Source organism: Gopherus evgoodei, chromosome 3 (assembly GCF_007399415.2).
Source record: "Gopherus evgoodei ecotype Sinaloan lineage chromosome 3, rGopEvg1_v1.p, whole genome shotgun sequence".
NCBI classification, from domain to species: Eukaryota; Metazoa; Chordata; order Testudines; family Testudinidae; genus Gopherus; species Gopherus evgoodei.
The window spans coordinates 18,608,952-18,625,521 of record NC_044324.1 but is presented as its reverse complement, the minus strand read 5'-3'; the positions used below and the strand labels follow the sequence as shown (position 1 = coordinate 18,625,521).

Genomic DNA, 16,570 nt, shown 5'->3' with positions numbered 1-16,570 from the left:
TGCTTCAAGTAGCTGTGAGTTGCTGCCTGAGTCTTTAATAGCAGTTCCTCTGTAAGTGTTCCAGTGTGTTCAACTGGAATCTAGGTCTTGGGTAAGAATCTGGGATTTAATTTGGTTCGTACAAAGCCTGATTTCATTCACGGGTGTTTGTTTTAAAGAGAAACAGCTTTTTAACATCAAACAAAGTCTCACACTGTTTAGACAAGATCTGTGAGTGGCATCCGGTTTTGCAAAGAAGAGTATTTTGCTAACTTTCTAGCCTCCATAACAGATGGAGTTTTGCAAGAATGATGGGGAGATATGGCTGATGTGAGTTTAAAGCTGTTAACCTTTGGTGATGATGCAGTAATGGATACAATAAATTGGGTCTGGTAGCTGCTTCATAACAGTATGAGTTACCAAGTTAAGCTGGCAATTCATCAAGCAAAGCAGTGTTTCTTTGTGTATATGCTTGCTTTGTCATGGCTTTAGCGTTATGTAAAAAACATTGGCAACTAATGCAACAGCCGTAACTGAGGGGCAAAGTTCAGATTTGTGTACTTGGCATAAATGAAATAGTTGCAGGGAGATGCCAAACTTTGTTTTCAAGTACGTACAATCCCAGACCAACCTTTTACAGCTCAGAGGTCGAAGTGATTTATCTCCACCTCCTGCTCAAGGATATGAAAGTGTTTTGTTTTATGAGTAGTAAGCCCTTGTGAGAGGGAGAGTATTGTGGCGCTTACAGATAGATAAACTGAAGCACTGATGTGACTTCTCCAGGTCCGAGGCAGAGAGAGAACCTGGGAGCCCTGGTGTCCAGTTTCTGCTCTAACCACTCCTACCCTGGGATGTGGAAAGGCTTTCTGGCTATTGGTTTGTGAGTGTGTAGTTGCTAAAACTCCAGCATCTAGTGAGAACTAGGTTCATTTTTGGCTGGGTCTTGCAGTGATTGAGACATACCACTACCTCCCACAAAATCAGAATGGTACAGCAGTACATGAGGGAGGATTGCATTCTTCAGTCCTCTAAATCGCACCAGCATAACATGCTGCCTGCTTTGGATCTCTCATTTCCATTGGATAGTTAAGTGAAATAGACAGACATGGCTCTGTCTGCCCCTTCCAAATCTCTGTCAATTGGGGAAATAGTTGAAATATGGTTAGGTGGGTGGGAAACACTACAGGACTAGTCTCATGAGCTGAAGACAAGTTTCTGGGTCCAAGTATCTGTTCCTATTTTCAAGATACCAGCTTCCTAAAGGGATCTGGATTTCAAATTGGATGGTGTGACACAAAATGAAACCACTGATCACATGTCTGAAGTGTCCTTAATGCAGCTGGAAGTCAAATAACCATTTTGGAGGCTTCTGACACGCATTAAACTTGTGACCAGGGATGAGAGAGCTGAGGGTGGGGGTGGGACTTCCTCAGTCTGCAGAGTTTCTGGGTTTTTAAATCTGTGGCTCCCACTGGGCCCTAATTGTGTCTTAATGTGAGATTATCACTTTGCCCCTTTCAAGCCAAGTGGTGAAATTCTCCACTCAGCATTATACTTTGACTCCCTTGCAGAATCAGACATCAGGGCATTGTTCTGCATTGTAAAAGTTACCTGTGCTGTCAGAAGAGGTAGACAGTTTACATCTATGGAGGAACTCTTCTATATTCCTATTATAGTTGTTCACAGAACTAGTAAAGCAGGGAGCATTGTACTAGATGCTATATAGTAAAGTAGGGAGCATCTCCTATAGTGCTTACTATGTTAAGACAATGGGTAAAATGTTCAGAAGCACCAACTCTGTCCACATATCTATTCAAGGGACAGCATCATAGGACCTAATCACATCAGCCATACCATCGGGCTCATTCACCTGCACATCTACCACTGTGATATATGCCAGCAATGCCCCTCTGCCCTGTACATTTACCAAACCGGACAGTCTCTACACAAAAGAATAAATAGACACATCTGACATCAGGAATCATAACATTCAAAAAACCAGTAGGAGAACACTTTAACCTGTCTGGTCACTTAGTAACAGACCATTTTGCAACAGAAAAGCTTCAAAAACAGACTCCAACATGAAACTGCTGAACTCGAATTGATATGCAAATTAGATACAATCAATTTCGTCTTGAATAGAGACTGGGAATGGCTGAGCCATTACAAACATTGAATCTATCTCCCCATGTAAGTATTCTCACACTTCTTATCAAACTGTCTTTACTGGGCTATCTTGATTATCACTTCAAACGTTTTTTCTCTTACTTAATTGGCCTCTCAGAGTTGGTAAGACAACTGCCACCTTTTCATGCTCTCTGTATGTGTATATGTATCTCCTCAATATATGTTCCATTCTGTGCATTTGAGGAAGTGGGCTGTAGCCCAGGAAAGCTTATGCTACAATAAATTTGTTGGTCTCTAAGGTGCCACAAGTACTCCAGTTCTTTTTGCGGATACAGACTAACATGGCTGCTACTTTGAAACCTATATACAGTAAGTATTTGTAGAATAGTCTAGTCCTGAGCATTGCTTAGTGCAAGTGTCAATAGCTCTGTGCTTGGGACACCCGCAATCCTTCATCTAAGGGAGAAACCCTTCCAGGCTCTGAATTTCCTGCTCTTTAGGGTGTGATACCAGCTGATAAAAGAGAAACTGATCAACTGCAACTAAAAAAGAAAACCGTGCAGAGAGAAGAGGAAGTGGTGGGGGCAGTTCAGAGTACTAATCATTACTTCAGTGTGTAATCCAACCACACCTGGGGTGCGGGGGATTGGGCACAGAAACTGGTGCTTAGCTGAGTCCTCTTTTCTGCTTTGCCTCTCATCTTGAACAGACTTAAAGCCTCTTCAGGATCTTTATGCCCCAGGCTAGTGTGTGGAAAACTGGCAGGAAGACTTCAGTGAACATTCTGCTATTTGATTTTTGTGAGAAACTTAGCAGCAGTTTCTTCTGCCAGACTCACTCACTGATACGTGTGGGCTGTCTCTTAAAAATAAAATTAAAAAAAATTGTGCAAAGTACCGAATTGCTTTGCTGAACAAATACAGTAGAAGAATCAGGCTGCTTAAAATCTGTCTCTCTGGGCTAGTCTACACTAGGGGAGGGGATCGATCTAAGATATGCAACTTCAGCTACGTGAATAACGTAGCTGAAGTCGAAGTATCTTAGATCGAATTAGCTACTGTCCTCACGGCGCAAGATCGATGTCCGCGGCTCTCCCTGTCGACTCTGCTACCGCCGCTCGCGCCGATGGAGTTCCAGAGTCGACGTCGACAGGAATGCATTCGGGGATCAATATATCGTGTCTAGATGAGACGCGATATATCAATCCCTGAGAAATGGATTGCTACCCGCCGATACGCCGGGTAGTGAAGATGTAGCCACTGGCTGCGGACCGAATTTAAATGCAGAGAGTGTGTATTTGTTTTCAATTTGGTTCTGGCTCACTGGAGAGCAATGTTCTCTCTACCTCAGTGTGTCAGATTGCAGAATCTGATACCAATTCACAAGCTTCTCTGTCTCAGATTTTGTACAAACAAAGTATTGTCAACTGAAACTCCGTAGACCTGTCCTTGAGTCCCACCGTCTAAAAACAGAACCCCACAATTTACAAAGCGCTTTTATATCTTAAATGCTGGGGAAAAAAGGCCAGTTATGTATTCTGACCTTTTTGAGGTAGGAAAGTACGTGCAGCCTCATCTTACAGTAGCAGTTCAGAGACCTGCTCAGGACTGCAGAGGGAATATTTGATTAGAACTGAGTTTTAGGCTAACGTGCATGCTTGGGCCTCTTGGGGCCAGATTTTTCCAAAGAGCTCTGCACCCGTGGGAGATGTGGATGAGCGTCACTCTTGAAAATGTGGCCACTTCATTTAAGTGCCTAAAATGAGATTCAAGTATCAAGGGGTAGCCGTGTTAGTCTGTATCCACAAAAACAGCAAGAAGTCCGATGACATCTTTAAAGAGTAACAGATTTATTTGGTCATAAACATCTGAAGAAAGCTTATGCCCAAATAAATCTGTTACTCTTTAAGGTGCCACCAAACTCCTTGTTGTTAAGATGGGAGTGAAGCTCTTGAAACTCTGGGATCCAAGTTGTGCTGTCTTGAGCCCTTGGAAAATCTGGCCCTCAGGCAGTGCCTCTCTCAGCTAAGAATTTGGCAAAAGTTTGCCTGATACAGCAGTTGTTCCATAGGATGGCACCACAGCCTGCAGCACCAGAACAGAAGTGTTGGGTAGCCTGCATCTGAAATGATAGCCTGTCTAAACCGTGCCTCCCAAGAAGACTGTTAAACACGTTCTCTCTGAGCTAGAGCAATCTGCTGGATGTTTTTGTCAGACCCATCCTAGAAGACTACGGTTCTGCAGAATTTAATATTCTATGTAAGATTCTAGCTCTTGTGGCTGCGAAGAAAGCCATCGGGATTTGACTCTGCAGCGCTGGCTCACTTGGGTCTACAGCCGCTGGCGGTCTGATTCAGCATTACCCTGTGTGGCCTAGCCACTTACGTCAGTGGTGAGTGAGTGTAAAACGGCTTGATAGTGAGTTATGCTAGCTTTCCACTGACATAAATTACTACTTGAGACGCAGGGTATTAGTGAATTGAGCCTATAACACGCCTATATTCAGCCCAGGTGTTGATTCTGAAACCTAATGACATTATTACCGGCTTGCTGAATGTTTCTGCTAACATAAAAGCAGTGAAATGCTTATCCATTCTGTTGGCAGCAGCAGCAGATCTAGCATGTGAGGCAGCTTCTTCTTGGTGCCTTCTGAACCCCCTTGCCCAACGGTGATTGGAGGTGGGGAGAAATGAGCCCTGTGGCTCTCACTGGTAAGTGATGCTGAATGCAATAGCTAAGAGATAGTATAGTTATTCAATGGCCATCTGTACCTCTGCAGGCTGGAGTGGTGGAAGGAGGAGGTGGTTGAAGTAGAGAAGGGGATCTGGAAAGTACAATGTAGATGAGGCATTGACTGACTTGTGCTTGTTATAGTTGGCATTGATGGGCTCTCTAGTCAGGTGACCTTGGATCTAAACGGAAGCTTACTGTTTGGGAAATAGCGGCTAAGAAATCTATTAAAGATTTGGCCAAAGTATCCACCTGTAACTGCCAGTGGCTTGACTCCTTTTTTTGGTATAAGGAGGCTTTCTGGGAGGTGGCAGGGGATGTAATTAAGAAAGTGTTGCACCTTTAATGGCTACTGGGAGCAATGGTTGGGTGTAGAATTCCTGCACTTCTCTCTTCTGCAGCATAATCTAAAAGAGGATCATGAGGAATGCTCCTTTCTGGGCATTGGGTAGGGCCAGTACAGGTTAGCCTAGGGGTAGGCAACCCATGGCACGCGTGTCGAAGGCGGCACACAAGCTAATTCTCAGTGGCACTCTCACAGCCCGGGTCCTGGCCACCAATCCGGGGGGCTCTGCTTCTTAAACATTTAAAAGCCCGTATTTACTTTACATACAACAATAGTTTAGTTATATATTATAGACTTATAGAAAGAGACCTTCTAAAAATGTTAATGTTAATTGCTGGCATGCGAAACCTTAAATTAGAGTGAATAAATGAAGACTCGGCATCCCACTTCAGAAAGAGGCTAAACCAGGGGTCGGCAACATGTGTTTATCAGGTTACCATATGTAATTAGAGGATGTTTTACAGTTTAAAAATCACACTAGTGTTTAAAATATTCCTACAAGTAACTCCCAAGAGCTAAAAGTGACTAGTGGCAAATAGAATATTTTTCTCTTGTCAGTATTTGTGAGTTCGCCTGTTTTTTGTGTATTGTCAGTTTCACAGTCCATCTCCTTCTCCCCCCCCCCCCCCCCCCCCCCGCAGTCAGTTTCCCTTATTTGTGTAGGTCTTCTCACAAAGCAATGGGGAGAGAAACATCTTAACTGTACAGGAAAACGTGACTAAAAACCACAAACTAGAAGGGGATCTGGGGGCAGCATCTGAAACTACTAATTTCTCTGTGAAACGGCACCTAGATTTCAAGTTGTGTCCCACTGAAAGTGCAGATATCAGAAGGGTTAGCTTAAAAAGAAATAACATTTGCAAGGTCAGACTTTTCTTCCAGGGGATTTCCTATGGTTTCCCCTCTCAAAGAAAAAAGTACATGTCATTCTGGCCATTTCCAGAGTTTACATTAGCAGTAAAGATCACCCAGAGATGTGCTCTGCACAGCAACCCGTCTTCATCTGGCAACTATCTGGCATCTTACCTCTGAGTGGGAGAAGGTAGCTGATGGTCAGTGAGTGCCCTTCACTTGAATCGATCTCTGCCTTAAGGACTCCATCAGCACTGCTAAAGCTATTGGCACTGGGTACTTGGCAGGCCACTGAGGGTATGTCTACGCCACGATTAAAAACGTGCAGCTGGCCCAGGCCAACTGGCTTGGGCTAAGGGGCTGTTGAATTGCAGTGTAGACGTTTGGACTTGAGCCTGGGGTCTAGGACCCCATGAAGTGGGAGGGTCAAACTGAGCTGCAACCTGATCCCAAATGTCTGCACTGCAGGTAAACAGCCTCCTAGCCTGAGCCCCATGAGTCCAAGTCACTGGCACGGGCTAGCTGTGGGTGTGTGATTGCCGTGTAGATGCAACCTTATGCTTAGTACTTGCCCCAAAGAGCTTTCTGATTGTCGCCTGTGCAGGGCTGTGTAGGCTCGAAGCATGTTCAGGCTGGGATAATCTGCTGTGTGGCTGCGATGGGAATCTGGCCTCTAGGGGATGGGGAACTACACTTGGCGGTCTCTCTTCATCCCTTGTAAAATGGCTCTCGCATGGCTTGAGGTTTATTTCCCTGGGCCAGGAACAGGGTTTGCCAAACAGCTCAGCGAATGGGGGTTCTGGCCCAGCATAGCTGAGTCTCTAAAGCCTGGTTCAAAGCCCATTTGAAGATGGAGTATTTCCACTGACTACATGGGACCTCACGTCCTGCACTGTGCGTTTCAGCAAATAACTGGTGCGTACCCTGTTAGAAGTCACTTCGTGGGTTTGACACCATTGGCTCCCTTTCCCATCCTGAAGGGTGGATGAATGGGAGAGTAGCTGGTATACATTCTCTTAGGCTATGTCCAGACTACCCGCTGTATCGGCGGGTTAAACTCGATTGCTCGGGGATCGATATATCGCGTCTCATCTAGACGCGATATATCAATCCCCGAGTGCGCTTATATCGATTCCGGAACTCCCATCAACCCCAACGGAGTTGCGGAATCGACAGGGAGAGCCGTGAACATCGATCCCGCGCGGTGAGGACGGGTGAGTAATCCGATCTTAGATATTCGACTTCAGCTACGTTATTCACGTAGCTGAAGTTGCGTATCTAAGATCGATTTCCCCCCGTAGTGTGGACCAGCCCTTAGGATCGTCGGCATAACTGAATTTATAACCACTGCTAACTGCCGTGGGAGGGAGTTCAAAATTGGGCTTTGCAGAAGTTCTGTTGTACCAAAAAGCCGTAAAGAGAAGAGACAGGTCACTTGTCTTCATTTTACATTTCCTCTGCGATGGAGAATATTTTTGTTCTGTTTTAAGCCAGTTAAATCCCGTGATCGAAGCCATGGAGTATCTGGGGCCTTATCTATATTGGAAAAGTTGCATGAATGTAACTAGATCAATCTTTAAAAGCAGACTTTTGAAAATTTGACCTTTTGTCTGTATTAGAAAATTGCCTGAGTGATTTAAGAGCCTACGTTTCATTTTTGAGTTGCACTGACTCGTTAAAAGTCAACTCCTGAATCACTTCTGAAATTGGAAGCTTCAGGGTAGACCTGGCTTTGGTATTTGTGTGCAAACCAGTTGAAGTGCCTGGATGAATTTGCTTTCGCTGTCTGCCCGCACTTTACCAACGTGACGTGCTAGAAAAGTATTGCCAGAGTGGTAAAAAAGTGACAGACCTCTGAGTCTCTGTCCAAGGCTGATCTGATCCATCCATAATGGGAGTTTGGTCACTATGTTCATTTTATCAATGTGCCCTGGGTTGGTGGTTAGCAGGGGTTAGCTCTGCATCTTAAAGCATGAGCTTCTGTTGCCATACTAAAAGACCCAGCTCTTAGTCAAGGCCCGTCAACCTTTATCTGTGACTCAGTTGTCACTGGAGAGCAGCGGAGTTCCACACGGGGCACATGTGGGTTACATCAGCTGTGCCCTTTCCTGACCTGGGGGAAGGTTGCTACATGGTCTGAGATGATCTGTTGTCTGTCCTCAATCCTGGAATTAGGTGTAGCTTTTCTGCATTGCTTGTACCCCTGTGAGGTACCAAAAAGGCCAAGCTGGGATCACCGCAGCGCCCTCTGGGGTGGAACAGAAGAAGGTTCACCAGAGCACAGCAATACTACATAGGAGGCAAAGAATAATGTAGCTTATTAAAAGTTACTTGTGGGGGAGGAAATTCTGGTTAAGCACAATGGAATTTCCTGAGCTCGAACTTCCTGAGACACACAGAGGTTGACTCCCTATCTCTCTTTAAATCCTGTCTGTGCTGGGGGTGGGGAGAGGGTCAGCAAAAGATTCCTGCTGCTGCTAAAATTCCCCAGTGTGGGCAGGGCCATGCTGACAAAATGTCAGGACTCAGGCCCTCTCGAGCAGTACAGTGCACCCTTACCCATCCTGCTGCAGCACTGATTCAAAGGGTAGAGTGCCACCTGCTGATTTGCCATGAGCACTTTGGGTTGCGGTTTGGGATGGAAGTTCGAGGGGAGAATTGGGAAGTGGGGTAGTCCCTGTCAATTAATTTGCCTTGAAAACAGGACGACAGTCCTTTCACAAAGATCTTTTGGCATTATATAGAACAAGTGAATAGTTTTGCACTGAGTTTTATTTAAGTTGTTGGCAGGGGAGAGGAATGAATGGGTGCAATTCTGGAGGTCTCTGCATGTGATCCTTCTGGCAACCAGGGAGGTACTGTGAATCTACCAAAGCAGCACAGCCCCCTCCCTCCAGTATCCTTCTCGGCTCACTTGCAGGGTAATGCTACATACTCCATGTAATCACGTGACAGGCTCTGCCTAACAGTAGCTGGCATCTGTTTCTACAAGTCCTTGCCAGGAAGAATGCCAGTTCGGAAGGGGTTAGCTGTGCCTCTAGGCAGACACAGTGCATGGATTGACGTGCGGATCTCTTTCCAGGTGACGAGTACTGCTTTGTGGCCAAGATGTGGCAGTCTGTGTCTGCCCTGTGTGTCCTGGTGACTCTCGTGAGTGCCCGCAGCGTCCCCTACTTTGCTCCCCTCTCGCACGATTTGGTCAACTACATCAACAAACTCAACACTACATGGCAGGTGAGTAGCAGTGCTTTTTCTCCTGTGCTCTTGGGGCCTGTGGCCAGGTTGCTGATGGAGAGCAGTGGCCCTGTGCACTGGTAGTGCCTGCCTGGATGGATGGGATTGCTGCCCTGCAAGCATGTTCCAGCCCTGACTCAGAGGGACCACCTCACACAGCCAGGATAGCTGTGTCTAGGCAAACTTTGCCTCTCCTAAGGTTGCCTGCCATGGCTGGATTTTGCTGGCAGCTGTTCACTGGGATCCAAAATCCTCTTGCGTAGGTCACTAAGCAGCCATTAATGTATGTTTTCACGTAGCACTTCTCCTTTGCAGAAGATCTCAAAGCACTTTGCAAACTGTATAAGAAACTCGGATCTGTGTCAGCTGTTCAACAGCCCCAAAGAAAACTAAGCAGGAAGTGATAAATCCTATCATGAGCGTCCTGCTCGCAGTGCCAGTTTGCTAAACAGGATGTTAATAGCACACCTGAAATTTGTCTGGGTCTGATGTATGTTTGGGGGAAGGGGAGCTTTAAGCATGTGGGCGCAGCTTGAGAATTCCCATCCTGGGAGCAGCACGGTGCTTCCTTTCGCCATGTTAGGGCACTGGCTTGCTGAACTGCCAGCCTCGCTTCCTGCAGCCCCTGGGTCATCTGTGAAAGTCGCCAACCAAACGCTGACCGGGCCTCTGTGTTCTTGGCTTATAAGATTTGTTGCAGTCCCAGCCAAAAGTGGGTGTGATGGCAGATGGTAACTATTCTTGGTCACTGTCCTGAAATCTAGTGGCCTTTGAGCGGTGTGTGGCCTAGTGGATAGAGCACTGGAGAAGGGGACCTGAGAGACTTGGGTTCTATTCTTGGCTCTCCCACTGGGTGATCTTGGGGAAAGTCACTTCACTGATCTGCCTCCATTATCCCCATTGTACAGATGGGGAAATACTGACCTCCTGTGCAAAGTGCTTTGAGACCTGCTAGTGAAAAGTGCTGTCTAAGAGCTAGGTATAATGATTAGATGTAAACCTGCATCTTGTTAACCCAGCCTGGATGCTGCTTCAGACACACCGGGTAGCCTGTCATTCATCTTTCTTGTATGCTGCTGCACCGTTTCCCATAGCTTGGACCAAAATCACGTACTGCCAGCAGAAAATACCTGCGTGTATCCACGGATGCTGAAGGTCCACATGTGCTAGGACAATAACCCATAGCTCACAATGGCTCTTACCCACCAACTGAGCTGCTGCTGCCCATGGGCCCCATATATTCTCCATACTCCCAGTAACAATAATGGCTATGGGTTTAACCTCACCTGGAAGGCCATGTCTGTACTAGAGACTACGGCAGCATAGTTTGGGCACTGTAACTATGCTGGCATAACCCTGTAGTGTAGACACGGTCTATTGTAGAAAGCCCACTCTCCGAGCGATAGTAGCTTGTTGACGGGGCCTAGCTGTGCCTGCTGACCTAACCTCATAACTTTGGTGCTCAGAAAGGGTGGATTTTTCACACTGCTGAGCACCGTAGCTATGTCGACCAGGCCAAAGCATGTTTGGGAATGAAGGAGATGGTGGTTTCTGCTGATTCAGCCATCAGTAAAGAGCACTTTGGAGGAATCCTGGCTAGCCCAGCCTTGAAATGCAGAATGGGTGTCTCCATGCATGACGGTTGGTTGTATGTGACCTGGGGTTGGGGGGATCCATCTAAGTTACTCAACTTCATGTAGCTGAAGTTGACGTACTTAGATCAACTCACTGCATTGTCTTCACCATGGTGAGTCAACTGCTCCTGCTCCCCTGTCAACTCTGCCTGCGCCTCTGTGGCGCTGGAGTACAAGAGTCAAGCATTCGGGGGTCTGTTTATCGCATCTAGACTAGACACAATAAATTAATCCCCGCTGGATCGATCGCTGCCCGCCAATCGGGTCAGTAGTGTAGATATACCCTCAGTAAAGTGGTACCGAATGAGGCATGGTCCCAATCTGCCAGTCCAGTTGCTTGCACCTACACCTACACAATATCTGCATACGACTGCCATTGACAATGAAGAAAACGCAATTGAGAGCAAGCAGTGCAGCATATTCAAGATGCTCATTGATTCTAACTGGAAGTAATGAATAGACAGGAAGAAAACTGCTGCAGAGAGGTGGCTTTGCAAGGAACACCCCGCCGCTCGCTCTGCGCGAAACACAGCAGCCTTAACTAGAGAGCTGGGTGAGCTGTCTGACCTAGCCCGGGTGCTGGGGAAACCCAACTGATGGGTATCCATCAGGCAAGACTGGCCATGCTGGGCCATGTTGAAACCCAAAGCTCCATGGATGAGTAGTATCCCTCCTTGCTGGAGTGCTGGGCACAGGCAGCTGTGTTTACCTGGACAGGAGGAGAGTGTTGCTGTCATTTGCAACGGCTTGTCCAGTTCACATTGGCAGGTCAGGCTGCTTCCTAATGGACCAGGATAGAAGGACAAATGAGTAATAGCAGAATGAAAGGGATCCAGCTGATGATCACGTGTGTGTCTGAATCTTACCTGCTTGTGTTACCGCTCAGGCTCTGGCTACGGCTCCATGAAGAGTTAGGGAGGTGACTCCCAGCCAGAGCCGTCCCTTGGGTACGGCGAATCGGGGGGGCTGCCCCAGGCTCTGCACTTCAATAAAATCGTGAGGAGGTGAGCGGGGTGAGGAGGCGAGTGGCAGACAGGCGGGGGGCGAGGAGGAGCCCCCTTACCAGAGCCTCCCCCTTCTCCCAGCACCTCCTGCCTGTCAGCGCCTCCCCCTTCCCCCTCAGTGCCTGCCACCTGCTATGGATCAGATGTTTTTCAGGGGGAGGGGGTGGAACTGGAGGTGGGAAGAAGTGGAGTGGGGGAAGGGGTGAAGTGGGGGTGGGGCCTGGGCAGAGCACCCCTGGTAGATGAGAAACTCAGCGCCTATGTCCTTGCACCCCCTAGGGAAGGCCCTGCTCCCAGCTCACGTACACGGACTCGCACTGGCTTGAGGAGATAAGCAGAAGTATAGATCGTAGTGTAGCCAGAGTAGCCTGGTCAGTTTGTCCTTGGTGTTCAGCCGGGTTTGTACTTGGCATGACTAAGCTGTGCTTCCGCTGCCCATGCTCTTGCAGCTACAGCGCCGTTTAGATTCATGGAGGCCCAGTGTATTGTTCGTGAGCTGCGAGTCACCTCCCTAGCTCGTAGTGCAGACGCTGTGTGTGTGTGTGTGTGTGTGTGTGTGTGTGTGTGTGTGTGACACAACTAAAAGGAGGGAGAGCAGGGAAGGGTGATCCAGTGGTTGGGGCACTCTCCATCAGGCTCGGGAGGCCTGGATTCAATGCTGTTCTCAGCTACAGACTTAACCCCTCCCTGGCTAAATACCCTTGAGGATCTGGGCCTTAGTCTCTTAGCCCACCTGTAAAATGGGGGTAGCACTTCCCTCCTTCCCTGGAGTGTTGAAATCCATTGGAGACTGAGGTGCTTAGATGCAGTGGGCATGGGGGCTAGAGAAGTACCTTGGGTAGAGCAGAGACTCGTTTCCTTCAGCGAGGGTGCTGTGGGGCGTCTGGTTTTGGGTCGATCTTTCACTAGCAGAAGCAGAAGGACATTTCAGGAACTTGGCAATTGTGATTATAAAACCCACAAGAATGGGCAGAGGGAGGATCTAAGGGACAGGCCCAGTGATGCTCACTGCTGGTGCAAGTCTTGGGGTTCAGGCCTCTCTCTCTCCCCCCCAGGCTGGGCACAATTTCCACAATACTGACATGAGTTATGTGAAGAAACTGTGTGGCACGTTCCTGCATGGGCCCAAACTGCCAGTGAGGTGAGTGCTTTGGGGTGCAACACTTGAGGCTCTTTTGAAGGGTTGCAGAGGAGAGGTGTTTCCAGGCCAGAAAACACCTACAATGCTTCAGATCCTCCTCTTCCCTCTCCACTGTACCTCTGCCAGCCTTTCCCGGCACAGGAGCCTAGTGTTGTGGAGATCCCTTGCTAGGGAACTGAACGGAACTTCCTCCAGACCTTGGCTAATGCCCACTTGTGAGCTGGCAGCGTTTAGTGTTTTTTTGAGGATGTGGGAAACTCAAACCTGGGGCTGACTTAGGACCACCCTTCTCTGTCCAGGCCTCCACACCTTTCCTTGCCCTTTCCTGCACCTGTCTCTTAATAGTACAGTGTGCTTCGATAGCTCCCTCATCCGAAAATCTGTGCTGCGCTCCCAGACAGCACCCTGTGTCTTATAGACATGGGGTCGGGGGAGAACCGAAGCGAAGCGACTTGTCCAGCATCCTATCGGCAGTTTGGAAGTGCTCGGAAAGGAACCCAGACCTGACTCCCACTCCTGTGCTTTCAGAACCCTGCTTATATTTACACAGCCAATGTCCATCTAGCTCGGCTGGAAGTTATGGCCTGGATGCAGGAATCGTGTGGTGGAATTTTCCAGTCTTATTTTGCAGGAGGCCAGATGAGAAGTGCAGCGGACCCTTCTCACCTTAATCTGTGAACCAAACTACAGTAAAACCCCATTTATCTGACCATTCTGCTCTCTGTATTGACCAAACAACCAGTGCATGCAGGTCCAGAAGTGGGCCATCTCAACTGTGGCCACTAGACGGAAGTGCAAGGCTGCAGTGCCCATTCTCTGGATTATCAGAGTTTCAGATTATCTGATCTGGCCCTGATCCCAACTAGATTGGATAAATGGGGCTCTGCTCTACTGTTGAGTGTAACACTTGAGGCTCTTTTGAGGGGTGGGACAGGAGAGGTGTTTCCAGGCTATGAAACACCTACAGCGCTCCCCTTCCCCCTGCACCGTACCTCTGCTCTGGGCTCAGAGCAGTGTGGTGGGGTCTGCTCTACCCTGAACCCACCTAATCATTGAGTATCTTACTGCTCAACCTTGAGACATTTGTCTTGGGTCTCTTCTAAAGAGTCAGTGTAGAAACATCAGTTTCTGTTAACTTGGTCTTACGACATTAATCCTCCATGTAACCTGGATGCCTGTCTCCCATTACAGGGCAGAGTTTGCTGGAGATGTGAACTTGCCGGACAGCTTTGACTCCCGGGCACAGTGGCCAAATTGTCCAACCATTAACGAGATCAGAGACCAGGGCTCCTGTGGCTCTTGTTGGGTAAGAGGATCATACTGTGAAAGGGTTGGTCTACCCTGCAATCAGATGGGGTTGCAGCAGTGCCAATGTACCTGAATGAGCGAGATCAAAGCTAGCTCCAGGAACAATAGCAGTAAAGCTGTAGCAGTGTGGGCTTGCCTCTCAAGTCTGTACCCAGAGTCCTGGGCAGACAGGGCTAGCTCGGGTCAGCGCCTGTGCGACTGCAGCTTCACTGCTGTTGTTTCTGGTGGCTTAATTAGCTCTGCATGCACAGAACATGCTGCTCAGAATTACTCCAGGGGTGTGTGGGTTTGTCATTAAACTGCAGAGAACCTTTCTCAACACATGACATAACCACTGGGCTGCAAGGTTTCATTCCTCACAAAAGGAGGGGACCTGTCAGTCTGTGCAGTGGGAGGTCATAGAATATCAGGGTTGGAAGGGATCTCAGGAGGTCATCTAGTCCAACCCCCTGCTCAAAGCAGGACCAATCCCCACACAAATTTTTGCCCTGGATACCTAAATGGCCCCCTCAAGGATTGAACTCACAACCCTGGGTTTAGCAGGCTAATGCTCAAACCACTGAGCTAGCTCTCCCCGAGAGAGATCAAAGGTGAGTGTGTGAGATCTATGCTGCCTTTATATTTTCAAGGGAATCCAAGCCTCCGTGGGCTGCAGTAGCATCTCTATCTCCAAGCAACTGGACTGGGACATGCACTCATTAAAAACTCCATCTTAGAATAGCCCTGCACAGTGATCTGTGGTCCACCTGTCGAGGAGGGACACAGTGCTGCTATTACCTAGTAGTGAACTTAACAGCCACCTGCAGTTGACTCTCTAAAGATATGTGGCTCTATTTGCAGACTGGATGGAATGTCCATCAGCCCAATATGTGCAGCCCTGCCCCCATACCCCTCCGGCCCAGCCAGCCATCACCACAGTCAGAACAAATTCCCTTGGGGCTGGAGCCACCTTAGTGCGTGGTCCAGTTGTGTCTCCTTAGTAGCAAACCCTCCAGCCCCTCCCCTTCCCTTGGAGGGTGTGTGATGCTCTTCCCTCTGTGTTTTGTAGGCATTTGGTGCGGTGGAGGCCATTTCGGACAGAGTCTGCGTGCACACCAACGGGAAGATAAACGTGGAAATCTCAGCAGAAGATCTGCTGTCTTGTTGTGGCTTCAAGTGTGGGATGGGGTGAGTGATTCTCATGCTTCAAAGAAATGCCTAGCAGGACCTTTGTGCCAGCCCAGAATAGAAACCAATGAGCTAGATCATGCACTGCACTGACCTCCCCCTGACTCTCCAGTCTAGGATCAATAAATATGAATGTTTTTTGTGTAGCACCTAGGGCATAAAAGGGAGACCTTGTGTTCTCCGCTCCGCTGCCGAGGACCTTTGGTAATGCTCATCAGGCATCTCTCTGGGTTCAAAGGGAAACCAATGGAGCAAAACCTCCGTGGTGGTTGGATGTGTGCTCCCACGCTCCCTGCAGCTTAAAACAGCTCAAACCCTGCACCTCTGCAATGTTCCAGCTCGACTAGCTCCTTTCCATCCTCTGGTACTCACTGTGCCTCTGAACTGTGTCGACCCATTGGCCCTAGTGTCTCAGTGCCGTTCCTTCTCCTTTCTGTATTGTATTGACATAAGCAGGCATGCAGGGGGATTTCAAACCAGCTGTAGCCCGTCTTGCCAAGTGGCAAGGTTATTAGAACCTTGGAAGAAGGTGGTATTGAAGAAAAAACTCCCCATCTTTTTGCTCCATCTTAGTGCTGGTCATTGCAGATCTTACAGCTACGTAAAGTCCTAGATCTAACTTGCAACTTCCAGGCCAGCTCCCTAAATTGAGGCTTTGACAGAAATGGAATGAGTTTATACTCTCCCCTTTTGAGTTGGGACTAGAAGTTTCAGTGTTACAGCCACGCTTTTCTGTGACTCCTCTCCAAACTGGAACATTGGCAGAAATATTAAATCGTGCAAACTCCAGAGTGCCACCTTTGCCTGGCTGTTGGAAGACTCTGCATGAGAGGGAGTTAGTGTAAAGCCTTGACCTGCAAGCAGATTGTGCCTGATCTTAGCTGTGAGCACGTATGGACTCCCTTTTGCTGCAGGGGGGCCACTCTTGTTCTTTGAGTTAAGCATGTGTGGAAGTGTCTGCAGGATTGGGGTCTGTGACCACCTGGGCTGTGTGCAGACCCCCGTGTTGCTGTATTTCCCTGTCTCACATCATGCACAAACTGAAGAGT

At 48.1% G+C, this 16,570-nt stretch overlaps 1 protein-coding gene across 1 annotated transcript in view; it reads left to right on the top strand.

The window, feature by feature from the left end:
• Positions 1-16,570, top strand: part of CTSB (cathepsin B) — a 28,740-nt gene that overhangs the window by 3,898 nt on the left and 8,272 nt on the right. Inside the window, exons 2-5 of the mRNA XM_030555216.1 lie at positions 9,116-9,267; positions 12,961-13,046; positions 14,238-14,352; positions 15,403-15,521. Of these exons, the coding sequence (XP_030411076.1) occupies positions 9,142-9,267; positions 12,961-13,046; positions 14,238-14,352; positions 15,403-15,521 (446 nt within the window). The 5' untranslated portion in view covers positions 9,116-9,141. The remainder of the gene's footprint in view (positions 1-9,115; positions 9,268-12,960; positions 13,047-14,237; positions 14,353-15,402; positions 15,522-16,570) is intronic.